The sequence below is a fragment of the Colobus angolensis genome, unplaced genomic scaffold (genome assembly GCF_000951035.1).
Source record: "Colobus angolensis palliatus isolate OR3802 unplaced genomic scaffold, Cang.pa_1.0 Scaffold2, whole genome shotgun sequence".
In the NCBI taxonomy this organism is placed as follows: domain Eukaryota; kingdom Metazoa; phylum Chordata; class Mammalia; order Primates; family Cercopithecidae; genus Colobus; species Colobus angolensis.
In genome coordinates, this window is record NW_012115154.1 from 3,997,711 (window position 1) to 4,025,060 (window position 27,350).

A 27,350-nucleotide genomic window follows, 5' to 3' on the forward strand; every position below is an offset into this window, starting at 1 on the left:
TTTTCTTTTTGAGACTGGGTCTCACTTTGTTGCCTAGACCAGAGTGCAGTGGTGCAATCACAGCTCACTCACTGTAGCTTCAAACCTCCCAAGCTCAAGCAATCCTCCCACCTCAGCCTCCCAAGTAGCTGGGTCTACAGGCACTTGCCACCATACCCAGCTAATTGTTTTTTAATTTTTTGCAGAGACTCAGTCTCCCTCTGTTGCCCAGGCTGGTCTCAAACTCCTGGGCTCAAGTGATGTTCCTTGCCTCAGCCTCCCAAAGTGCTGGGATTACAGGCGTGAGCCACTGCACCGGTCCTAGATTCCAATTCTTAAAATGAGAACTTCAAACATTTTCTGTAAACACTTCCCCCTAAAGCCGCACATGGTCCCCATTTATACTTTAGTCAACAACGTGAAAGTTCTAAAACATAGCTTTTGCTGTAACTTAGTATCTGCACATATTTTTTTCTATCATTAAAAGTAAACTGCAGAATAGTCTTCTGGTGTTGACAAGATTACAACACAATCAAACTAATTTTGTATTTAATTTTGTTCAGTTATAAGGTTCAAAGTAATCATCCTGAAAATTACACTCTAAAAAGGTGCTTGTAGCTGAGTTTGGGAAATGCAGATCTCCAAGAAATGTGAGCAATGAAAGGATCAAAGAGGTTTAACCATGACTTCATTTTCTTCAACCCCTCTGAAGATCCTGACGCTCTGGGATGTGTTGGCTATACCTTGTTCCCCATCAACCAGGAGCATTACTGAAGTTACGGTAAAACAATTAATGTCAGGAGACTGACACAAAAGCAAATCCTTTCAAAGACTGGTAAGGTTTACTTCAATTAAATCTTTATGTTTTATTTTCCCTCCATTCCTTTTTTTTCCTAGAAGTGGGATATATTAATTTAGATTAACTGAATGTTTGAGTCAATCAAGCTTCTGGTATAGTTTTAGAGGTGACTACAAAATGAAATTGATAGTAAATGAGAAAAATGCTGCTGACACACTAGCTGTAGCACAATTCAAGTTTATTCCATTTGTTCTTGCAACACAAAACTTAAACACAGTATTATTTAGCATTCGGATGTACATGAACTAGGATACTTATGAGAAACCCAATTGTGTCAAAAGTATGACATTGTGGAAAAAATGAACTCAAATATATCAAAATGCACAAAGCACTAGTCTTCCTCCATTACTGCTTAGAAAGATATGATTGTTTCTCCATTTACAAAATAGAATCAGGACAATTTAAATTTTTTATATTTTGCATGCAAAACACTGCAATTGCTTATTTATGTAGGAGGGCACTCTCACCAGCTTCTTCTATACACAATTGAGTATACAATATTGCATGGAAGAAAACAGCAGCTCAACTGAAATATTAGAAAAAAAAATCAAATAGATACATATAGATTTAAAATCCAGTACTTGGGAAAAGAAATCAATGAATAAAAGGCCTACTTGTCTGCAGCTTCCACACACTGCACCTACCTACTACCTCTCTTCCATGCTTAACTGGGTTTAGAAAGGTGAGCTATGCGTAGAAGAACTACTTGGGATATTCAAGTGCTGTATTTGAACGATAAGCCTATAGATACCAGTCTGAAGCTGCAAGGGAGACTTTGTTAGTACACTACTATAAACAGGTAAACTACCTGTTTGTACTTGATATAGTGCATATGAAATGACTGATTTAATACAAAACTACAGAACATGCAAGATTTTTTCTGAGATGTTAAGTATTACTTCAGTGGAGAAAAAAACTTACCTAACCTTTTGCTAATGCATGTAGTACCAGAAAGCAGACATGGTTTTAGCTTCCTTTACTCAAAATATGAACATTAAGTGTTGTGAATTTGTCTGCCAAGTGGTTCAGAAATACATTATAAATAACCTAGTTAAAAAAAGAAACTGTGAACCATCTTGGTCAGTCTATTCTATTCTATGTTTATATGTTACTTTCTCAAGCAATAGCTTCATAATTATGGGGTTTACAAAAAGGTTGAGAAAGAAGAGGGAAGGCGAAATAGCCTCTACTGCATTACAAGGAACATCAGGATAAACTGTACAAAGAATTACATGGTTTCCATACCATGAATGTAGAAAGCAGACCAGGTTTAGGAATGATAGGACAATGCACTCTCTGCAATAGCCAACTACAACAAAACACTTTGAAAGCAAAGGTGAAAATTATGTAAAGGGAAAAAATTCAAGCCTTTAAATAGCATTATGTCAAGAGGTGAAAACAAAGGTATCAAAACACCCTGTTGCACTACGTTGATAGTTATAGACTGATAGAGTGCCCTCCATTTTCAATGAGGATGTCTCCATATTTTAGTTCAGTGATGTAATAAAGTACTGATTACTGATTTTTAACCCAACTCTTAACAGGTTGCATTAAGACAGCAAAATTCGCCAAATACAACAAAGTATTTAAACCATTACTTTGTGATTGTTTTCTTGGATATAGGAAAATTACAGGGTTAGGCTAGTTTTAAGTGAAAAAGCCACAGGATTAAAAAAAGGGCTCATGGGGAAAGATACACACACACACTCACACCCACACACACCCACACGCCCACACGCCCAATCAGCAACTGATCAGTAAAACTTGTTATTAACCAGGGTGACTGTTCTTGGTAATAGTTTAACCCTGCTGTAGAATGCTATGTTGCCTTTAAAAATCAATTCAATTATTACCCACAATCTGAGTATCAGTCCCTAACCCACCCTCCCCTCTCTAAAAATTTGAGGTACATTCAATTATTGCATGACTTGGCTAAGAAAAAACTCTTAATATTTTTAGTAATGTTATATGGATGGCAAGTCAAAGGAATCTTAACATTTTAAATGCAAGATACAAAATTTAAGCTTATATATTTTAATTAGCTGTACTGCTCATGAAATAAATATTTGGAAATATGTGTAAATATTTTCTGCAAGTCATAAGAACACCATTTTGGGGCACTGTATTCTAAGAACAGAGAATACATTTTGGAGTTGTCACACTTTACGCGATGCATGATTTATAAAAGCAACAAAAATATATTATGCAGGTGGGTTGGCATATGTTCAGCAGAAGCCTATCAACAACTCTGGGAAACCTGGTTACAAGTATATTTTTGAAGGGATGGGGCTAAATTTGTCCAAGCAGTAAATCTCACCCCAGTGATAGCTTTGGTGCAATAAGTAATCAGCATCCAAGATGGGTCTGAGAGAGGCATTCCAAAGAATGTTCCTTAATTCTCCATACATAACCGAGGTCCATTCAAACAGCAAATAAAGAAAATCCATAGGTACTAAGATAACTGTTCTCTCTTTATATGATACTAACAGGCTTATGGCTATGATTCTATTTTTAAATCCCCTTTTACTACCAGCAGGAGTTTGAAAGTGTTTCAATGCTATATAAATGTATGAATCTAGAGGAGAAAAAAATACGCATACTGGAATGGTTTCTCCTTTAGACTTCCAAAACTTAAGATTTTATAAATAAAACTAGTCAGTTCTATCTAAAGAGACATGAAATCCATGTGAAAGGGGAGAGAAAATCCAAAGTTCAGTCATCCAGCAATTTAGGAGTGTGCCCCTCCTCACCTTAACTAAGCTTTCACATAAAGCTTAAAGTCACTGAGGAAAGATTTGGTCACCAACCTTACAGGCAGCGCTCTTAACTATGCCAGGAAATCCCCAGTAGAATGCATTCTTAAGGCAGAAGGCTGGAGCTAATTGCTTATCTCAGCACCCTAAGTTTACATCACAGCAGCCACTACTGTTTACACAGTTAGGGCTACCAAATATGTCGAGTTGGCCTTTGTAGAATCAGACCTTCAACACAATCAATTAATAAATTAGCTAGGGAGCTGAAAAGGTCAAATGATACTGGTGTATTTTGTCTTTGCTCTCCCTTGGGTATAACGTGTATTAGAAAGGGAAGAGGCTTACTTGATCAGGAATCCCAGTAAAAGCCTGATCATGGTTCTTTTTGCCCCTCCTCCAAAACACTTTTTTTTTTTTCCCGGTAGTCTGATTTGTTATGAATTTCTCTCTCCCCTCACCCCTCTGAAAGTATTTAGCTGAAGAAGCTGGCAGATAGAGAGTGACAGACAGACAGGCAGCAGTGTGAGGCCACAGGAGAGTTATTCTTCCCAAGTTATCAGTCCATCCATCCATCACTGGAGAAGAGCTTTGATTGCCTGGTTGTCAGTGGCTTCAAAGGCGGTCAGTCCATCTGGGCCTTTCACAGTTTTATCAGCACCCTGGAAAAGAGAGGAAAGGGTCCTTATCATTCAATGAGCCCACAACTGGGGGAAGAGAATGTAAGACTAGATTGCACGGCACAGGTTAATGTTTACATCAAGAATTAAAAATTCTTTACTAGTGGAGACTATTCTACTGCAGAAAAACAAAAAAGCTGGCAATGTTATGGATTAATGTTGTAAAAACGCCCCATTATTTTTCAGGCACTAAGAATTGTAAGCTACAAAATTAACCCAGGCAATCACTGGCTTTTATTTATACTATCATATATTTATCTAATTAGGCTTTAAAAATAATATCCCTATGCACAGTATGAAACGGGGAAAAAGTAAATCACTTTGCTAAAGTATTTCTGTGACAAATTCTTTTTTCTTATTTGAAACACTTTTTGTATATAATACTTAATGCACTCTACATCAAGAACATATACAGTATTGGTCATTTTACTTATAAACACTTCGCAGTAAATGCCTGAGAGGCGGACTGTAAGACGGTTCCCTGCGATATTGTAGGGAAATATTCAGTGCAGATACCAGACCGCTCTGAACGCTTAACCTGGAGAGTGCTGCCTTGGAACATTTTATCTGCAACACGGCATTCTGGTTTTGAGAGGGTGTATGTGCCCTTTTGTGCCTGTATGTTGTTTTATCTGTCTGCCCTTTCTGGATGAAAGCTCCATGGGGGCAGTAATTCACCACTGTACTCCCAGCACCCAGCACCTGGAAAAGTGCCGAGGTACACGGTAGGTTAATCTGCTCCCAAACCAGGTCTGATTCTTAACTTCCAGAGACAACATCCTACCATCTGAGGGTTCTCTTCACCAGCTTTAGCTCCAGCCAGTATTTATTCACCACATAATCTCTGGAGTCCTGACCCACTCCCCTTGCCAAATCTCACGCATTCTTCTGCTTGTTCCTGACGCCTACAGAATTGTTTAAACTTGGCATATATGGTCCTTTAGAGGCTAACACTGGTCCACTTTACCAGTTTCTTCTCCAGTTAACCTCTCCATGCTCTAATCCTACAGAATTTCCCACCAGTTCCTGCCGTGTGTCACGCCTTTATCCATGCGGGCTCTACATGGGATGCCTTACCCTTTTCTTTGGCAAATCCACCCATTCACTCAACAAATATTTACTGAATGTTTAATGTGCACATCCTGTGTAAAGGACTGGAGAATCAAAGAAAAATAAGACAAGAGTCTGCCAGTCTGGATGGTATGAGAGTCAGACGACTCAACCAACACAACACCGTGAGACGAGAACAGTAACAGGGATGAGTGGCCCATAATCAGAACAGGACGTGGCAGGAGGGCGTTTTAAGGGAGAAAGTCTTCCGAGATGAGGTAAAAGGCCTGAGCTGAGTCTTGACGAGGAGTACAGGCTAATTGGTTAGTAAACCAGGGAGAAGATGACATTCTAGGAAGTGTTAAATGATCACAAAGTCCTCCTCAGTATTATTATAAAAGTCTCTATTTCTTCATTTCTGAATCAATTTAACTGCTTCATGGAAGACATGGAATTCAGGGTCAAGTGGGAGAGACGTCAGTGCGTGAGAACTTCAATGCTGTGAGTCCCGCCACAAGGGTTAAGGGACAACTGGGATAACTGTATTCCAAAAAGTTATTTCTTATTCATTTTGATGGCTGTTTTTATGACTAGCATTATAAACTGTAATTCTGCACTAACAGTTACATATTATAGTGAACTTCTATTGCTTTTTAGCTACCGGAGTTTATTTCCCTCCATTTGATGGCAGCACCCTAATTTCATCTCGGGGAATCATTTGTCCCCTATTGTTTTTTAATTTTAATTTTTAATTATCATGGGTACAGAACAGTTCTACATATTGATGGGGTATGTGATGTTGTGATACAGTCATACAATGTGTAATGATCAAATCAGGGCCCTTATCACGTCTTTGTGTTAGAACATTCTAATTCCGCTCTTTTACTTATTTTAAAATACACAGTAAATTGTTAACAATCGTAAACAATAAGTTGTTAATAACAGTTGACAATTTACTGTAGCCCTGTTGTGCTACCAGATACTAGATCATGTTCATTGTAAGTGTATTTCTGTTCCCCTTACCCATTCCCAGTGTCCTCTACAGTCCTGGGATTATAAAACGGAGATGCTTATTTTCCTCACCAAATTTCAAAGATTTATTTAACTCAAGCGGAATACTCTCTCCTAGATTTTGAATCTTGACTGAAGAGATCAAAAGAGGGAATATAAGAAGTCAGAGCTCATTTCTAGGGCATCCCCTTCGATGAACCAGCTGAGAAGTTCCTGCTACCCAGAGCCCTGCAGTTGCCACAGCTCAGTCTCTTCTCAGCCTGGTTCCCAGCTTTTCCTGTTGATTCTGCAACCAGGCCAGTAGCTTTTCAAAAACTCCTTTTCTGCTTGTTGACTTATCTCTGCTATTTGCAACCAGAAGTATTTAGATAAAATATTTTTAAAATGTGCATGTCACCTTTTTCCTAATTATGCAAACTTAGAAAACTCATAATTCTATAGGTTAGATACAAGTAATGTTAACATCTTAGTCTTTCCTACTACTCTTCTGTTCTAAATATGTATACATATATACTTGTTTAAAAAATGATTGAGTAATTTTAAGTAGAGTGACTATATTTATATCAGACAAAAGAAGCCTTAAGATAAAAAAAATTACTAGAGACAAAGAGGACATTTCATAACGATAAAAGGTTCACAATTCAAAAATGTAATTTAAAAATTCCATTTGTAGTAGCATCAAAAAGGATAAAATACTTAAGAATAAATTTAAGGCCAGGCGTAGTGGCTCACAGCTGTAATCCCAGCACTTTGGGAGGCCTATGCAGGTGGATCACCTGAGGCCAGGAGTTCCAGACCAGCCTAGCCAACATGGCAAAACCCCATCTCTACTAAAAACACAAAAATTAGCCTCATGTGGTGGCACACGCCTGTAATCGTAGCTACTCCGTAGGCTAAGGCATGAAAATCACTTGAACCCAGGAGGCGGAGGGTGCAGTAAGCACAGATGAGATCAAGACGCTGCACTCCAGCCTGGGCAACAAAGCAAGACTCAGTCTAACATAACATAACATAACATAACATAACATAAAACATAACATAACATAACATAACATAACATAACATAACATAACATAAATAAAATAAAATAAAATAAAATAAAATAATGAATTTAATAAAGTAAAACCAGTTGCTCTAAAAAAGATGAACCAGTTTTGTCAATATAGGTAAGAATATTAAAACAACTTTTTTTGGTACTTGATGCAGTAACTGAAGAATTTAAGTATATTTGGCCCTATCGCTTCCTTGAAGAAACCATTTTTAAATTGTTTTTAGTTATTTGCATAACTTTAAATAATATACTCATGCTGATATTTGAGCTATAACTTTAGATTTTATCTTTTGACTTCCTGCTACATAGGTAAGCCTTTAGCTCATCACTACCACCCTTCCCTAGACCCTCGCAATTTCTTATACTTAAAATATTTTGTTCTTTATAAATGTGATATTTATTTAAACCTGTATTTCTTGTTCCATCAATTCTCATAAAGTAATTTTATAAGATACTTTCTCAACCTTCCCATCACTCCCTTCACCTCCTAATTTGCCAGCTTTTCTATTTTGTCAAGATTAACTTTAATATTCTGGTATGTAAAAACTGTGTTTTTATCAATTCTTATAGTTAAAATAAGTGACGTTCAAATTATTTCTAGGTAAACGCTGCTCATGGTGGCACCTAGCAGACTAATATGACTAGTCATTTTCTCTCTGTTGTTCCAATACTGCAACCTGTGCAATCCTCACAAGTGGCAGAATCAGAAGGTAACACTTACAGTAGCAGCCTGAGTCTTCCCCAGTCCCACAAACTTACGAATTAAAATGATTTGGCTCTGTGTCCCCACCCAAATCTCAAGTCTAACTGCAATTCCCAATGTTGGAGGTGGGGCCTGGTGGGAGGTGACTGGGTCACGGGTGCTAATGGTTTGGCACCACCCCCCACCCTCCTAGTGCTGTCCTGTGATAGAGTTCTCATGAGATCTGGTTGCTTAAAAGTGTGTAGCACCTCCCCCTTCACACTGTCTCCTGCCAGCATGAGAAGATACCACTGCTTCCCCTTTGCCTTCTGCCAGGATTGTAAGTTTCCTGAGGCCTCCCCAGCCACGCCTCCTGTACAGCCTGAGGAACTGTGAGTGAATTAAACCTCTTCTCTTCATAAATTACCCAGTCTCGGGTAGTTCTTTATAGCAGTGTGAGAACAGACTAATTCATGAACCAATTTGTTACTCTTAAGGTAAACTGCTACCACAGAGAGAACCTAAAACACAATGAATTGAACTAATTTATTTCTTGCTCATAAAACAGTCTTAGTGCTAAGCACACAGACGTTGGCGGGTGGCTCTGTCCTTTAAGGTCATCTAAGGACCTAAGTTCCTTCCATTCTGTTGATCTTCCATGGGTACACTCCTCATCCATATGGCTGGAGCTGGCTCATCCTACATCTGCTTTTAGCCTTCTAGATAAGGAGAAAAGTCCACAGCAAGTGGCTTCATATTTTGTAATGATTTGGAAGTGACACACATCATTTGTGCATATCCCTATTAGCCTAAAAGTGAGACACACAGCCATAATGAAAACTGCAAGGAAAGCTGAGACACAAGGACTACTTAGGCTGCCATGTGGACAACTACAACCTGGGGTTTTCTTTCTAAAGCAAAAAGAAAAATCAGACATGGCAGACAATTTGCAACCTGACCTACACTGCTCTGAAAACACTTTGAAATAAGTCACTAACATCCTCTAAATGCCAAGTCTAGTCAATATATATGGTATCTGAACAGTGATGATAGTCTTATTCCCAACTCATTATTGTCCTAACTCTGAAGACAGTATTATCTCCACATTCTCCTGCCTAGCCTGCCTCTCCCTCCTGCACCAACTCCTTCTACTCTCCCCTGCCTCCCTTTACTTTCTCTGGCTGTCCTTTATACAGGGTTCAGGTCTTTAACACTCTTCATAACTTGCTCAACATGCTCTTCCTAATCATCTCATCCATGTCCAACCTTTATGGTCCTCATTCTGAGGACTGGCTTTGAGACTTACCTATTTTAAGTTCCATAACTACCTTGAATTCAACCTCTCCCAAAAGGAATCTGTAATCTTTTCCTATAAACCTTGCTCCTTTTTCAATATTCTCTAACAAGGTGAAGAATACTACCATCTTCCAGAAGATGTGGAGGACAGTATGCAGTTCTTGTTTACTTAGTCTTCAGACCATACTATTAACATTTCCCATCTGTCCTTGGTTCTCCATTGCTACCATCACTTTTTTAGTTCAGGTATAAACATTTTGATGCAATGATTTATTTTATTTTATTTTTATTTTTGAGATGGAGTCTCGCTCTGTCACCCAGGCTGGAGTGCAGTGGCACAATCTTGGCTCACTGCAACCTCCGCCTCCTGGGTTCATGCAATTCTTCTGCCTCAGCCTCCTGAGTAGCTGGGATTACAAGCCTGTACCACCCACGCCTGGCTAATTTTTTTTTTTTGTATTTTTAGTAGAGATGGGGTTTCACTGTGTTAGCCAGGCTGGCCTCGATCTCCTGACCTCGCGATCCACCCGCCTCGGCCTCCCAAGGTGCTGGGATTACAGGCGTGAGCCACTGTCCTCAGCCTTTTTTGTTTTTAAATTACACAACTGTAATTCAGACTCCACATGTTTGGGTGTTCTTTCTCAAATGCCAGTCTGATCATACTGTTCATAATACCTAAAAGCCCTTAATGGCATTCTCATGAAATAGAATAAAGATAAATGACATGACACATGAAGGCAGAATCTGTTCCCTACCTACCCCTTGAGTCATAGGCCTTGCTAAATCCTTTCTACCTGACTGTGTGGCTATGCCAAACAACGTGCTGCACTTTAATACGTCATGGTTTCTTTCTTGTCCCTGTGACTTTTCTCGTTGTTGCTTCTGCTTGGGATGGTGCCCCAATTCTCTACTGGACTCTTAGACACTAAGTTTCTAAGGTTCAGCTCAAATGTCAACTGCTTTATGAAAGTACAATTGTGGTACCTGGAGCTGTAATGACATTCTTATTCATAACACACTACCCCCTTAACTTCCTAAGACCACAACTGCCCTCTTCTTCATGTCTTTACATATTGCATATAACTCTTGTCACAGCAACCACAATGCTTCAATGCACTGATTGTTTTACATATTTGTCTCCCTTTACCAGACTATGTTGAGGGCAGGAACAAGGCTTATTAGTCTTTGCAATCCCAAGGCCTTGCACAGGCCCAATAAGAAGTAATCAATAAATGTTTATTAAATGATACAGGCCGAGCACAGTGGCTCACACCTGTAATCTTGACACTTTCGGAGGCTGAGGTGGGCAGATCACCTGAGGTCAGGAGTTCGAGACCAGCCTGGTCAACATGGCGAAACCCCTTCTCTACAAAAAATACAAAAATTAGCCAGGCATGGTGGCAGGCACCTGTAATCTCAGCTACTGGGGAGGCTGAGGCAGAAGAATCACTTGAACCCAGGAGGCGGAGGTTGCAGTGAGCCGAGATTGCGCCACTGCACTCCAGCCTGGGTGACAGAGCGAGACTCCATCTCAAAACAAAACAAAACAAAACAAAACAAAAACAGATACAAATGGAAACTAAAAATATATGATAAAGAACTTGATAAAATAATTATAGTATTGAATCAGGCAGATTTAAAGACAGACTGCTGTGAATAGATCAACAAAGCATTTCCATTGTGAATAGGCTGCCTGTGTACTAGCACACCATATAACATACTTATTTATACTTATTTTCAGGTAATTTCAACATAGAAGTCCCTTTATTGCTGACATCTGATTACAATCAGAACTAGGTTCATTTGCCTACATTTAGAGCATGATTCTGCTGATTTTTCTGAAGTTTTCTGGAGGAGAAAAAGGTTGCTATGGCCAAGTTAAAGCGACCCAGACAGGTTGTTTGTCATTCTAGGCAGTAAACGTTTTTAAGACATTGCAAGTAATTTATTGATCTTCAAATGCCACACTTGTAGATAATCAAGTATTATTTGATAGTGTGAGTTCAAACATGGAGAATGTTTAAAAAAACTTCAAGTCATGCTATCTCCACGCATAAATAATTTACAATCTAGCTGGAAAGATAAGATATACCCACATGAAACAACAAGAACGTATCTTTACCTGCTTGTCACCTTTATCTACTTCTTACTGCAGATAGCCTAATTCCACTGTATATTATCAGTTGTTAGCATGTACAAATAGGCCAAGAGAACTAGACTAGTAACATTTTAAGGATGAAACTCTCAAACTCCTACAGAGGTTATCTGATGTTCTATTGACAAAAGGCTTTTGGCAAGGTTTTTGAAGATGCTGCTTATAGTTATACTGATAAAATGACAGAATAACCAGCAGCTTTGTTTCCATGCAAAATTTATAAAATCAGGCAGAAAATTAGTGCGCACATGCACGCACACACATATACATATCCAAGTGCTAACTGGATACACACACACACACACACACACACACACACACACACAGACATCTCTCTCTCTCTCTCTGGAACCAAATATAAATACAGTCATCTATATATATAGTCATCCCTCTGTGTGTGAGGGAGATTGGTTCCTGACTCCCTCTTGGATACCCAAATCCCTTATACAAAATAGCTTAGGATTTGCATATAACATACACACATCCTCTTGTATATTTTAAATTATCTATAGATTACTTATAATACCTAATACAATGTAAATGCTATATAAATACAGTTGAACCTTGAACAACATGGGTTTGAACTGTGCAGGTCCAATTATAAGTAGATTTTTTTCAATAAAAGTTACACGGAGTGTGCCTGCCTCTCCTGTCCCTCCTTCCACCTCTTCCTCCTCTGAGACAGCAAGACCAACCCCCAATTCCTCCTCCTCAAGCTACCTGAAGCAAAGAAAATGAGGATAAAGACAAAAGGTCTTTATGGTAACCCACTTCCATTTAATGAATAGTAAATGTATTTTGTCTTTGTATTGACTTTCTTAATAGTCTTTCCTCCAGCTTACTTTACTGTAACAATGCAGTATATAACACATACAAAAAATATGTGCTGTTTATGTCATCCATATGCTTCTGGTCACCAGGAAGCTATTCGTTCTTTGGGAGTCAAAAATTCTATGTGGATTTTTGACTGTGCAGGGATTGGCAACCCTAAGCCCCTGCACTGTTCAAGGCTCACCTAGTTGTTACACCGTATTGCTTTTTAGTTTATATTATTTTTAATTACTGTGCTATTAGTTATTTTTCTGAATCTATTTTTGATCTGTGGTTGAATCCATGGATGCAAAGCCTATGGCTATGGAGGGCAAACTGTGTGTTATCTCTATGTATGCATACGGATTTACCTATCTACATACACACAACACACATACCCTCCCCCTTGGAATATAACCAATTACTTCAGAAAATTTTCTTTAGCCAGCATGGTTTTGAATGGTCAATTCACTTTGGAAAGAAAGCGGTTTAGAATCAAATACAAAACGAATGTCTGAAAGGACTAAGACTGCAGTTGAGGATTAAAGGCAATTCAAGGAATATTTGCAATGTTTCTAGTTTAAGGTTTTATGACATACTTATCAGGTAAGGATTCCAGCAACCTTATGTTGATTTGAACTGATACGACGTGAATATAAAACTTTAAAAAACCATTGAAACAGCTTTACAGAGTTTAAGCTCTTTATCATTCCATAGAAGCATGCTGGCATCCTCACTCAGAAATCTGTATTTCAAATACAGACTTTCTCAGTCAAAATAAAATCAGAAACAGAAAACAGAAAGGAGAGAAGGCCTACTGAAGACGGTCACACTAACAACAGTAACATCTGACAAGAGCTTGACGTGACCATAGTAAGAAAGAAACCAAGATTGAGCCCGGCTAAAGCTTAGCTAGTGTAAGGACAATTAACCGAAACTTCAACAGACCCCCTCGAGGGTTGGATGCTGGTAAGGCTTCAAGGAAATCACCATGCCGTTACTCTGCTTAAGAGAAAAGTATATAATACCCTTAAGAAATTTTCTATCCAAATAGTTATTTTTTACCCTTACAAAGGTTTCTTCCCCGCCCCCACCACAGTACTTGTTACTACCTGAAATTAAGTTACATTTATTTGTATACCTGTCTACTCTGTATTCCCTCTAGAAAATGAGGTGTCCAAGAGCAGAGGATCTGTTTACCTCGTTAACTCCTATATCCCCAGTATTTAAATGAATACAGTGTGTACTTCCTTTTGATATTAAATGTCTCATGAAGACTTCGAAAAATGTAAAAGATCAAAGACATTCTTTGTTCTTTCCTTGGAACCACCCAATTACCTCTCATTCAATTGTGAGATTCTCTGTGAAGCCTGCTGGGATTTCCCAGGCGGTTGGTGCCCTGGAGATCACAGGTCAATACTGTAGCTCACTCAGCATCTGACACAACCCACTTCCAATTTGCTCTTCCTTGCTTTCCTCTACTACAGAGGTTGAAAAAAAATGAAATCCTCAGACTCCCTTAAAACCACAGGTGGCTATCTGACCTAATTTTGGCCTGTCCTTTGCAGTGTGGGCTAGCAACAACATACACAGTGGAGCCAGTCACTTAGCCTTGGACTGCACACCTTCAGACTTTCGTGTTTGGATCACTGCAGTAAGGGTTTTTGTTACTCATGGCAAAACTCTACCTCTCTTAGGGAACTTACCAGTCTGTAATTAACTGTTAACATGTGTATCTTCCCCAAATTAGGCTGAGCTCCACGAAGGAAGGGGTCCTGTTATATTTGTCCCTGTGGCTTTAATACCTAGGATAATGCCTGGTAGCCAGCAGATGCTCAATGAATATTAAATAAATGAAAAAAATTCACATCTGGGTCACAGTAGCAGAAATCTTACCCTTAGTGAATGAACACAAGCGTCCAAATTAAAATGCAAAATTAATTTTTTAAAAATACTATCTTGTCTAAGTATGTAATACTGTATCATTAGAATATTGTCAACTATTTTGAATCAATTTATATGCATTTTAGAACAGTCTTGAGAAACTGTGCTATACTCACAAAGAACTCCATTATCTCATGATTTGGGGCAACTGTTTGTAGTTCTCTGGTACTGTGAGAAAAATGTTCAGAATCTTAAAACCTTACACTGTTTAAATATATACTTAAATATTACCATTACCATAGAACTCACATGTATAATTCAATTTCGGAAACTACTAAAAATGAATTTGGTATTTAGTGACATTAAAAAATTATTCAAATACCTACACTTATACATACTTTGCAGTTTTATCTACTGGTGCAAGATGATTTCATAGTACACTTAATTTCATATTTAATTTACATATTGATACAGGAGACAGTAAAGACAATTTCTGGATGCCCTATAAGGTCTAATATAATACAAAACACAGTGATTGTTACATCCCTTACATTTTTTGTAGCAGTTTTGAGTTTTTAGTGTAACAGTACAAATATGTAACAACATTTTTCTCACAGCAGTCCCCTGAAGTAGGCATTGTTAACTCCATTTTGTAGACAGGCTCTCAAGCTCAGTTAAGAAACTTGCCCAAGGTCAGTCAAAACAATCTAAACAGGCAGATACTTCAAGCTTTCCAAGCAGCTGCTCAAACTTTGTCTAAATGACAAAAACTAACAAATGAGACTCACACACATGTGAGCAATGAGACACATTTTATGTTTCGTTTTATTCCTTATTTGAACAGTTAACTATAGTTCATTTTCAGTTGCATATATAATGGTCTTAGATTTGTTCTTATGGTACCCCTAGTAAAAATATGATTTTAACATCTCTACAGCAATCATATTTAGCATGAGTAGCAAGATCATTTCAAGGTTTCAGAGAAAAATTCATCATGGAATTAAGAGGATGGGTTAAAGTACAAATGAGCCTTCAAAGCACTCCTCTTCAAGGACATTCAGATACTGAGCTGTTATATTACTTTTTTCCTTTTTTTTTTTTTTTGAGGCGGAGTTTCACTCTCGTTGCCCAGACTGGGGTGCAATGGCATGATCTCCGCTCACTGCAAACTCCACCTCCCTGGTTCAAGCTATTCTCCTGCCTCAGCCTCCTGAGTGGCTGGGATTACAGGCGCCTGCCACCACGCCTGGCTAATTTATTTTGCATTTTTAGTAGACATGGGGTTTAACCATGTTGGCCAAGCTGGTCTCGAACTCCTGACCTCAGGTGATTCACCTGCCTCGGCCTCCCAAAGTGCTGGGATTACAGGCGTGAGCCACTGTGCCCGGCTGCAGTTATATTACTTAAGAGGCGGCACATCCTAAGTTTCAGATGAAAAAGTATGTTCACACTTGAAACAAAGTTCTTCTCATAAAGCTTATTTTCTTCAGGGAACCCTCATTTGTACAGCAAGTGTTTCCTTTCCTGAGAAGCCCATCAATCCTGAACAGTCTTAATACTTGCTGAGAATTTATGATGTGCTCGGCATTTCAACAAGCGGCTTATACACATTATCTCACTTGAGTACTTGGCTATACTGAGAGGTAGTATAATGTAATGGTTACAGACACAGGCTCTAGAGCAAAATTGACTGGATTTGAATTCCAGCTCCCCTTCTTGCTAGTTCTGTGATGCTGGGCAAATTTCCTAAATTGCTTTGTGCCTGTTTCCCCAATGGTAAAATGGATAAAAAAAAATACTCTATAAGACTACTGTGGTGATTAAATGAGTTAATATACACAAAGCCCTCAAAACTGTACTTGTACATTGGAAATGTCATCTAACTGTGAGCTATTTTATCCTCGTATCAACTCTATGTGATAAGTACAGGCCTAGGTTACAGAAGAGAAAGCTTAGGCTGAGATAGTAAGAAACTTGCTCATACCCACAGAGTTATTAAGAAGCAGAACTGAGAACTAAACTTGTGTATGTGTAGGTGTGTGGCGCCCCAACACATAGCATAGATCACTAACAGAAGCTAAAGTGATGTGCTGTAGTCTAATAAAGTTAAATAGTTAACGACAATGAACTTACACCGTGGGCATAGTTGTGTATGATGTTTGTGAAACCTATCAAAACAGTCTAACAATTGATTCTTCAGTTATTTATGGCACAAATCTTGTAGATATATCATTCTGGTAGGCCCTTTATGACACAGTTTCTTTTGAAACCCAACTTGACCATATTATATGGAACAGAATTTTGGGGTTCCAAATACTCCTAAAATGTGAGCATGAGAATATCTGAAGCTATTCAGATTTTATTGGAGGTATGATAGTAATTCAAGTAACAAATAGTAATTCAAGTAAATATTTGTTCTGCCTGCAAGCACACCAATTTGCTTATGCTGAAAAGGGCTGACTTTCAGCCCTTATATCTTACACAATTTGATTCCCAATTCAAGTAGCACATTCTGCACCACAGACACTTCCCTGAGGAGTCAACAATGCTGATACTTGAGAGGGGTATTCAAGTTTTACTAACTGGCTGCTTGATTAAAAAGAAAAAGCACAGAAAATACATTTATCAAAAACATGAATGTTACCAGACAAGATGGTTTTTTCTATTTCCCCAGCAGAATGAATTACATTTTGACTTCCTTTAAGTAAGAATGCAGTTGAGTATACCTTTGTTCTCAAGCCAGGAATAGTTAACTTACTGATGGTCTGAAGCAGCTGAGTCACTAAAATTAGCGTTGCATAACCATCAGTGGTATATATATACATATAGTTGTTGCTGTAAGATTAGAGTTGGCTTCCTGAGGAGATAAATTCTTTTGACACAGAAGCAGAGGAAAAAAAGGAAAACAAAAAAGCCGTTCTTTTGGGCTTTCTCCTCTCAGGTATAGCTCAGTATGCTAAATATCACTAGTAACAAAATGATAGCTTATAATAACAAATTACGTATGCTGTTAGCTTATTTTTGTAATCTAAGAATAAAACTAATTACAATGTTTTGAAACTTTCATTAAGTTCTCAACTCATGAGATTTTGATTTTCTCATGCTGGGGTACAACTTTTCCTATTTATTTATAAGAATTCGTATTTCTATAGGTGATTGAGAGGTCATTTTAAATAGCAGTATATACCACGTAAGGCATGGAGTGTAAACACATCAGCATAAATGACTGAAAGCTTATCTGTCTAAATTCTAAATTATAGCAAATATAACATCTTTAAATGATTGATAAAAGAAGTAAATATTTAGGATTATTTCCCCATAATACCCCATAGTTGATTATTTAGAAATAGTATTCCTTAGGATTAGGAATACTGAACTTCTTAAAATTATTTATTAAAATTATAAGGAATTATATAAATTACATGGAATTTTAATGAGTATTATAGAAAATAAAATCTTAAATATTGTATGTATTATGTTAATATTAGAAATGTACAACATGAGGCCAGGCGTGGTGGCTCACGCCTGTAATCCCAGCACTTTGGGAGGCTGAGGCAGGCGGATCACCTGAGGTCAGGAGTTCGAGATCAGCCTGGCCAACATGGAGAAACCTCATCTCTACTAAAAATATAAAAATTAGCTGGGTGTAGTAATCCCAGCTACTCGGGAGGCTGAGGCAGGAGAATTGCCTGAACCTGCGAGGCAGAGGTTGCAGTGAGCCGAGATCACGTCATTGCACTCCAGCCTGGGGTACGGAGGGAGACTCGTCTCAAAAAAACTTAAAAATATAAAAAAATCAAAATAAATGTGCCACATGATAGTGTATTAACGCTATAGGCAAACTACTATTATTTCTCTTAAAGAATTTTCTTAAAGCACAAAACTAGATTAAGATGTCCAATTATATGTAACTGTGAAAAATACAGTAGTCTCCTTTTATCTGCAGGAGACATATTTCAAGACCGCCAATGGATGCCTTGAAACCACAGACAGTAATGAACCCTAATATATACGGCCACATGTCACTTAACAAGGGGATTTTGTCATTGTGTGAACATCAGAGAGTGTCCTTACATAAACCTAGATGATATGGCCTACTACACATGTAGGATATATGGTATAGCCTATTGCTCCTAGGCTACAAACCTATATCCAGTATGTTACTGTACTGAATATTATAGGCAGTTGTAACACAATGGTAACTATTTGTGTATCTAAACATAGAAAAGGTATGGTAAAAATACAGTATAAAAGATAAAAATGGTACACCTGTATAAGGTACTCATCATCAATGAAGCCTGCAGGACTGGAGGTTGTTCTGAGTGAGACGAGTGGTGAGTGAAGGTGAAGGCTTAAGACATCACTACACACTACTATAGACTTTACAAACACTGTATACTTAGGCTACACTGAATTTATAACACAAATGTTGTTTTTTCAGCAATAAATTAACTTTAGCTCACTGTAATGTTTTTACTTTATAAACTTTTAAATGTTTTTAACATTTTGACTGTTTTGTAATAAAGCTTAGCTTAAAACACAAATACATTGTACAGCTGTACAAAAATATTTTTTCTTTATATCTTTATATTTATATTTTTCTGTATATCCTTCTTCTGTAACAAAACTTCTGTAAGTTGTTGTTGAAAACTAACACACAAACACACACGGGCCCAGACCTACACAGGGTCAGGATCATCAATATCACTTTTTCCACCTCCACATCTTGTTCCGCTGGAAGGTTTTCAGGGGCAAGAGAATACATGGAGCTGTCAACTCCTAAGATAAAAATGCCTTTTTCTAGAATACCTCCTGAAGGACATGCCTGAGGTTCTTTTACACTAACTTTTTTTAATAAGTAGAAGAAACTCTAGTCTAAAATAATAATAAAAAGCCTAGTATAGTAAATACATAAACATGTAACATAGTCATTACCAAGTATTATGTATGAGCAGCAGTGAGGTAGGCTTGTTCACACCAGCTCCTCCATATGCACACTGTTGACTGAAACGACATTATATGGCACATGACTGCACTATGTTTTTTCCTATACATACATACCTATGATAAAGTTTAATTTATAAACTAGGCACAGTAAGAAATAATAGTAATAAAATAGAACAATTATAACACATTAATAAAAGTTAACTGTAATAAAATTATGGGGATGTGGTGTCTGTCTCACAAAGTATCTTAGTAACGTACTCATCATGACCATGGGTAACTGCAGAAAAGGGGGACTACTGTAAATGAACTGTGAACTTGGGAAAGTCCATCAGCTAATACTATTCAAGAATATGGTTTCATGTTTAGACCCCTTCTAATGTGTTTGTGCAACCTTGCTATTATTCAAGCGTTTAAGATTTTAATCAGAGAGACCAGTTTAGTAATGAACAATGAAAATCCCAGATAACTGTCCTATAAACTCTTGTTTGGCTACATTAAAAAAAGTGCTAGCATAGTCTAATAAAAGCATCCAGCAGGATATACACTCACCTTGTAGCACTTGGGAAGCATCATCTTACCACTGAGGGTCAGGGTTTTAAAACAACGTGACTTATAAATTCCAAACTATTTATGAGCTAGAGCAGGGGTTGGCAAACTATGGCCTGGGTATTTGTTTTTGTATATAAAGTTGTACTGGGATAGAGCCATGCCCATCCATTTATGTATTGTCTGTGACAATGTTACGTCAGTGACCATATGGTTTGCAAAGGCATGCCTTTGCAAAAAGGGTATGCCTGAGAAAAAGTTTGCCAACTTTTGAACTGAAGGGCTTTTTAATACCACCTTTTAAGTACCCTTTTCATTCCAAAAACTTCTTGGTTAAGATTTTTTAGGGCAAATAAAGGGGAACCTTATTTCACTGAGATAATTATAATTCTAAATGACACATGATTATACAGGCTGCCTATTATTGCTTTGATAAAAACAGGCATTGGGCTTGGCCTCTCCACAGACTGCTGTACTGGTCAGTTGCTACTTTTCTATTATGGGTGTCTGTTTCACACACTCACATCAGCTTCTTCAAACTCTCATTCCTCTGCTGCTGCTACCTCTTCTAGGATGCTTCTTGAGGCTGCATTATCTGCCTCCTTTCCCTTGTTTCTTCTTGCTAGTTTTACCATGTTTCTCAGGTACTCTGGATTTGGTGAAAATACCAGAAGCTTTGATCATCTCATATTATTTACCTTATTTGGTTCCAGCTTATTTTTTAAAAACTTCAGTGTTAAATATTTGTTTAGAGTTATTCACATACTAATTCATACTAACTTCTTGCTTATTCCCCTTTTTGCATCTCAGTCTTTCCTTTTGGCTTTAATTTGCTTCTTCCCGAAGTGCATCCAAGTTATCACTCCATTTGTTGTTTGGGGGTACTGGACACCTCTGGGAGTGGCCTTGGATCAGCTCTTACCGTTTGCAACAATACTCTCTTGCTCATATTTGGGAATTTCTTCTTTGGCCCTACCCTGCCTGTTTTCTGTCTTTCAAGGTTTCCTTATGATTTCTTGTTTGATGGATCCAATTCTTCTGTTCCAAAGCAGATACTAATCAACTCACTTTAAAAACATCTTTTCTGTCATTGGGGGCAAAAAGGGAATACCACAGAATGTGCTCAGACCTAAACTTTGAAATGGAAGCCTCCCATCTGTTGATCTCTACATTTTTCTCATTTACCAGCTTGCCAATTAAAAATGAGGCCACAAGTTTTTTTACCTGCAGATATGTACATGTTCCATTTCTCATTAACTGTCCTGACAGTAATTCTGAAGGGCAATTTCAAGTAATAGTAAGAACACAGGCTGCTGAATCCTACATCTTGGAACAAATCTTGATTCCATTGCATTGTATTTGACTTTCAAGCAGTTAGACCACCCTGAGATAAATCGTTTCCTTACCCAAAAAAGAGAGATAATAATATCTAAGTATTTGGGTTTATAATTTATAAATGATACAGCATATCATATAAAGTTTGATTTCAAATATTCTAGCAATCATGTTTGTTTTTCTGATTTCTCCCCCATTAGTTGTGGTCATACTGAATTTCTAAATCCCTGTTTATTATTTTGCCTTTTTTCCTATGCTAAGGATAAATCAACTGGATAATGTATTGGAAATGCCAACAAATCTGGAAAGTTCTTAAACCAAGTCTTTTCAAGTGAAGTCATAATAATCCATAAGAATTCTACTTTTGATAAAAGGTAGAACAAACTAGACTTAATATAAACACTGATTACAACTTTTAAAAGATGCACTGGAACAGCTCTGTTTTAACAACTAAGAATTTTTGAAAGAGTATAATCAATTTTCAAAAAAAAATCTGCCTAACAAAAACTACAGGGTATCCATTAAAGAAGCTTATGCAATAATAAAATCAAAGTAATTAACTTTGAAAAAGCAGAACTAAAATGTACTATGCTGATTTCAAAAAGGTAAGAAGAAAATCTCTTTCATATAATACAACAGCTCTACATGGTTACAAATGGTCTGCTACCAACATAGCTATCTCCAAATGTCACTTATTTGGCTAAAAAAAGTCAAGGTTCAGACACAAAAGAACAAAATGGGCATAAGCAAAAGAAAAAACAAACTAGTTAAAAGTAAGACAACTCACAATCAATAATTTAGCAACACAGTACACACATAGAGAACCTTCTAGGATGACATCTTAGCGCCTAATGTATATGCAAATCAAGCCAACTTTTCAGGAACTCATTTAATGTTTTCAACTCTTTAACAATGGAAACTTACAACCACAAGGTCTCAATGACCTGAAGCCTCATGTTTTGGGAATAAGGAATACAGAACAATGGTTTGGGTTCTCTATAGCATAAAAATTATATCCTGTTTTGTTTTTCCTAGGAGGAGAGAGAGGTCTAACACAAAGAAAAATTGTTCTGAGCTACAGTTTGAGATACGGTTAGAAGGAAAGAGTACATTGAGGGCAGCTCACTGAGTAAATGACCAAGGACCTAAGCAAAAAATGATCCCACGGAGGTTTTTATTTTCAGAGAACAAAACCCTTGGCTGGTGAAAAAAAGGTCAGGAAAAGAGAGGGAAAGAAGGGTAAGGAGGGAGTCCTCCATTTCTTTTGAGAGCTAGCAGATAGGCTGAAGCCATGGAAATAAAGCCAATGCTGAGGAAGAGACCTGAGACAGGCCAAAAATAAAAATAAAAAAATCAGATCATGGTCATGGATCTTAAATACAGGGTCAAGCTGTGCCTCAACTGTACAGTTATATAAATTAATAAGATCTCTCTACTGTTTAAGCCTGTCTGAGCTGGGTTCAGTTACTTGCAAGACAGAGTCCTAACTAATACAATATTGAAATTATGTAAATCTTTCATAAACAGCAAATCTGTTTTTGATACAGTAAGCAAAAATATTTCCCAGGGATGAAATTATCTAGCAGTTTTCAAAGGTACTTTGAAAGGTACTCCTTTCACGGATCTTGGGGAGGGATGAAGAGTAAAGAGACAGTGACTGGAAATCTTTGTGAGCACACCCTGTCACAGATGCTGGATCCACTAGTGGCAAAGAATAATATTTCCATTTATTTTGGCTTTTGGACAAATGCATCATTCATATCAGTAAGGTATAAAAATTGCTCTTGATATATAACCCAAACCCAAACAACAACAAACATATTTAAAGAAATCCAGCAATTGTGGTTAACATGAAGCTATGCGTAGAAAAACCCTAGTTCTAATTAGAGGACTCAAATTAACTATGTTTAGAACTATGTCTTTACAAAGTTGTCAATAAAGTGTTAAGAGATAAATGTGCTATCTTCTTTCCCAATTTTCTTTGTATCTTATTGAAGCTGACACTACAAAGCATAAAATCCTCTTCAGCCTTAGTTATAATAAAAGCTACTACTTATCGAGTACTTGTTATGTATCAGGCACTGTGGCAAAATGCTTTATATACATCTACTCATTTAATTTCTGTTTTTCTCTTGCTTCTTTTAGCAGGGCTTAAGATCCCAAATGAAATATTATAAACAACACTTTCCAGAGTATGGTCATAAAATGACAAGGCTGGAATTAAATACTAGTGATAATACTGTAACTGGTAATATTTTCTGAAGATTTCTTGCTTTCCAACATCTGTAGGATCCATCTAATACACCTAGAATGGTTGCAACTAAATGGTTAATTTCTGAGTCTGGATTTTGAACTCCATCTAAGGGCTTATAATAGCAAAGACAGAAAAGGTAGGAAAACTCCGAATTTACCACTACCTTAAGCATATCAAGAAACCAGATAACTTGGAGAGTCCTTACTTACAGCAAACTACCTCTAAACCATTTTGCTTGGTATATATTCCAGAAAATGAAATGTATTCATTTCAAACCAGTGCTACTCAAAGCGTGGTGTTATGAACCTGGTGTCACTCCACAAAGCGTTACTGTCCAAAATGACATTCGTCTATATCATCAAGTACAATGGTTATTTCAGGCTGATTTTTGTGTGTGTAAAATATTTTCTTGACAAAGGGACTGATGATTTATATTCACCCAAGCTCCTTACCTACCACAAACTGGTAACAGTTTATGGGCCAGCTATTCTGAGTAGCAAGCATTAGACCTCGATTTTGTATACTGCTTCTAGTTTTCTGTCCCTGCTGTCACACAAAATTCAAATAAATTAACAAGCAAATACTTGGCTTAAACATAGTAATAGAAAAAGCAACACAATTAGCAATTGACCTCACCTTTGACAGAAGCAATTTCACACAGGAAACGTGACCCTCATAGACAGCAGACAGAAGAGGAGTAATATGATGTTTATCTGGAGCCTACGAAATAATAAAGAGACAACCTTATCCGTTTTTCATTTCTTCCTGCTTTCTAGCTTTAACTAGAAAACTCTTACTAGATTTACCTATTTGCCTTTCTACAAATAAATAAATAAATCCACAGTCGTGTCTAGCCTCTTAGAGCCACCAGAGACCCAGGCCCATGAACAATGTCTTTCCTTAGGAGTCGGAGTAGTAGAGCATAGGGAGCAGGGCTTTGACCTCAGCTCAAATCTTGGCTCTGCCACCTACTGTGGTACTGTTATTTAGCCTCTCTAAGCCTTGATTCCCCACCACTGTAGAAATGCCAATGTGGTCCAGTAAGGGAAGACAGGGGTAAAACACAGCCAATGACGAGGTAAAAGGGCCAGATAGCACGGCATCCCTTGAAATACAGAAGCTACAAAAGGCTAAAGTTGGAAGATGACTGCACTTTTCTGACCACTTGCCCATCGACCTCTGTCCAATAATCCAGTTCAGATTTAGCCTATGACTGCAGAGTCCTATGCTCCATTACATCATCGCCATTTGTTACCCACAGACAGTGCTAACTCCCTAAGCTTTAGAACTTGAAAAGCAACAGCCACGGGGGAAACATCCTAACCTTCAATTTTTGTCAGCTTTAAAAAGTCAGGTTTTTTGGCTTATTTTTAAAAATCCCACCTCTGTATTTCTAAGTTATAGGCAATTTGGCATAATTTCAGACTGTATTCTTATTTAGAATGAAGTTTCTACAAATAACTATTTTATAATCTATAGAAAACAATTACCTATAGCATACTAACAGAAATTTTTTTCAAGAATGATCATGTCCTCTACGTACATTAATATCTGCTCCTTTCAGCAGCAGAAATTCCAGGATTTCAAGCTGCCCACAATCTGCTGCATAATGAAGAGGCTTCCTTCCACCTTCTAGTGTCCGGTTGACATCTTCTCCCTTTTAAGAAAAGCAAATGAAAACAATATTTATATGAATGGAAGACTGAAGAAGTGAAACGAGGCACCTGATATTTTCACTTTCTTAAAGCCGTGTTTCATGAAACATTTCTTGCAAAATAAAATAACCAAAAACTTGAAATGAAATTTTGCACAAGAGTTAACATACAGTATGATGGAAATTCAAGCCACGATTAGTTAAGCTGAAAACAATATACAACAATGATAAATGTAATGAAATACATTACTATCCTCCATTTCTAAGGAGTTCAATCAGCATAATGTCAACATGTGACCACAATAGACTAGTGAGTTCAAGCACTGATATTTTACACAGTTCATATTACATGTATTTAAATTCTTCAAAGAAAGTATTCCCACTTTGATGTAGGCAGTCATCAATATCATAATGTAATTTCAGTATTAGGTATTAAGAATTTATTTCATTTAACATTCAGTAAAGCCCAATTGTGTGGCAGGCACTGTGCTAGACAGTAGGAAGACAGTGGTCAGCAAAATCAGACAAGACTCCTGACTGTATGAAGCTTACCATCTGGGGTTGGGGGCAGATATTAATAATCACATAATTAAACATATAATTTTAAAATACAAGTGCTATAAAAAAAAGGACCTCGGGGCTTTCAGAAGAACATGACAATCCCGGTGATGAATGGAGGTATAGTGCCAGAAAAATGAACTTAAGTCAAAAAAAGTCATTTTCATTCACTGAAGATTAACAGACTAAAAATGATGACTACTTTCTCTATGGACCCGCTGCAACACATCTGGCACTGTGATACACCCATTATTTCTAAACTTCAAACTACCCCAAGAAGAGAAAACCTCCATCTAATATATGAAAAGTCTAAAGCTGAAAGAGGTTAAATAACTTTTTACTGTGGTTCAGTTAGTAACAGAGATTTAAACCCATTCTCTTTCTGTACCAACATGCTGCTTCTATTTCAGTATTTGCCCCTTCTCTCTTAGGGGAGTTCAGATTTTACTGAGGAGCAAAACATTCTAAAGAGTTTATCCTCTCAGCTGGGTGTGGTGGCTCACACCTGTAATCTCAGCACTTTGGCAGGCCAAGACTGGTGCATTACTTGAGCCTAGGAGTTCAAGACCAGCAACGGAAACATGGCAACACCCCATTTCTACTAAAAATACAAAATTAGCCAGGCGTGATGGCATGCTCTTGTGATCCATCTACTTGGGAGGGGAGGTAGGAGGATCACCTGAGCCCAGGAAGTTGAGGCTGCAGTGAGTCATGACCCTGCCACTACACTCCAGCCTTGGTTATAGGAGTGAGACCCTGGCTCAAACAAACAAAGTTTATTTTCTCAACGATTGTATTATTCACTTAGCATAGTTTGGTCAACTCATCAAGCCATACCCTGAATCAAGATGTTCGGAGCCCTATCATTTTACAGCCACTATAAACCATTCTTTCAAACACACATACTCCAAACTCCCCCTCCCCTTTGTCACTTACCTTCCCATTAATTTAAATACTATAGGTCCTACAAGCCTCAATCAAATTTAAGATTTACTCTGTTATGAAATTTTCCATGATAATGGTAAGCTCTCCTTCTCGTAAAACTCACAAGAATCAGTTAGTATTTAAATATATGGTACCCTTACAACTTCGTGTACGCCTTCTTTCCCAACAGAATGCAACTTCCTTGACAGTAGAAATTATGTTTTCTTCTTTACATTATCCTACAGTACGATGTGGGAGTTAAGAGCAGGTTCTCCATCACCATTAGACCTTGGGCAAGTTACTTTCTATGTGCAGAGATGACAGTACCTATGGCTCATGGAGTTGTTAGGGTTAAACTACATGATCCATGTAAAGCACTTAAATATAATATTAGCTAATATTAATAGAAATACGGTTAGCTATTATCTATAAGTATTATCTATGTACACAATAGGTATACTCAAATATGAATTCACTTATTTGTAAGCATTCTGAGAGAAGGGTGATATCAACTGTCTACCATAGCAACCAATGGTATCAGTGAAGCACTAAGGGAACTAAATTATAGAGTTGTTTCCAAATTCAAGCCCACATGTGTATTTCAAATATATATATTTTTGGAGGATCAAGAGTTTCATCAGAAAGCATTTTCCTATTCTGAAATATTAGATGATAAAACAATCTAAGTTAAGACTACTTCAATAATACAAAGCAATAATTTCTAATAGATTGTTTACTTAAGTCAGTATCTGATATATGCATCACAACAGGGCCTCCTGTAAATCAGGATATAGAAGGAATGTATAATGTATATACATGTAATATAATGTATATATATAAGATATATATAAGGATGTATAATGTGCCTAAAATCACTGGAGACCAGGTTAGCACTCCAACTCTACCACTTAGTTGTGGGACCAGA

At 37.4% G+C, this 27,350-nt stretch overlaps 2 protein-coding genes across 2 annotated transcripts in view; both read right to left on the minus strand.

The window, feature by feature from the left end:
- Nucleotides 1-999: 999 nt before the first annotated feature.
- LUZP6 (leucine zipper protein 6) lies at nt 1,000-3,215 on the minus strand. The gene is made up of 2 exons (XM_011941552.1): nt 3,156-3,215; nt 1,000-1,695 (listed from the first exon to the last, which is right to left on the minus strand). Exons 1-2 carry the CDS (start codon nt 3,213-3,215, stop codon nt 1,513-1,515), a joined length of 243 nt encoding a protein of 80 aa, XP_011796942.1. The 3' UTR covers nt 1,000-1,512.
- The window catches only part of MTPN (myotrophin), a 49,689-nt gene continuing 23,338 nt past the window's right edge, over nt 1,000-27,350 (minus strand). Inside the window, exons 2-4 of the mRNA XM_011941261.1 lie at nt 24,833-24,946; nt 23,926-24,009; nt 1,000-4,250 (exon numbers count right to left, since the gene is read on the minus strand). Coding sequence (XP_011796651.1) covers nt 4,164-4,250; nt 23,926-24,009; nt 24,833-24,946 — 285 coding nt within the window. The 3' untranslated portion in view covers nt 1,000-4,163. The remainder of the gene's footprint in view (nt 4,251-23,925; nt 24,010-24,832; nt 24,947-27,350) is intronic.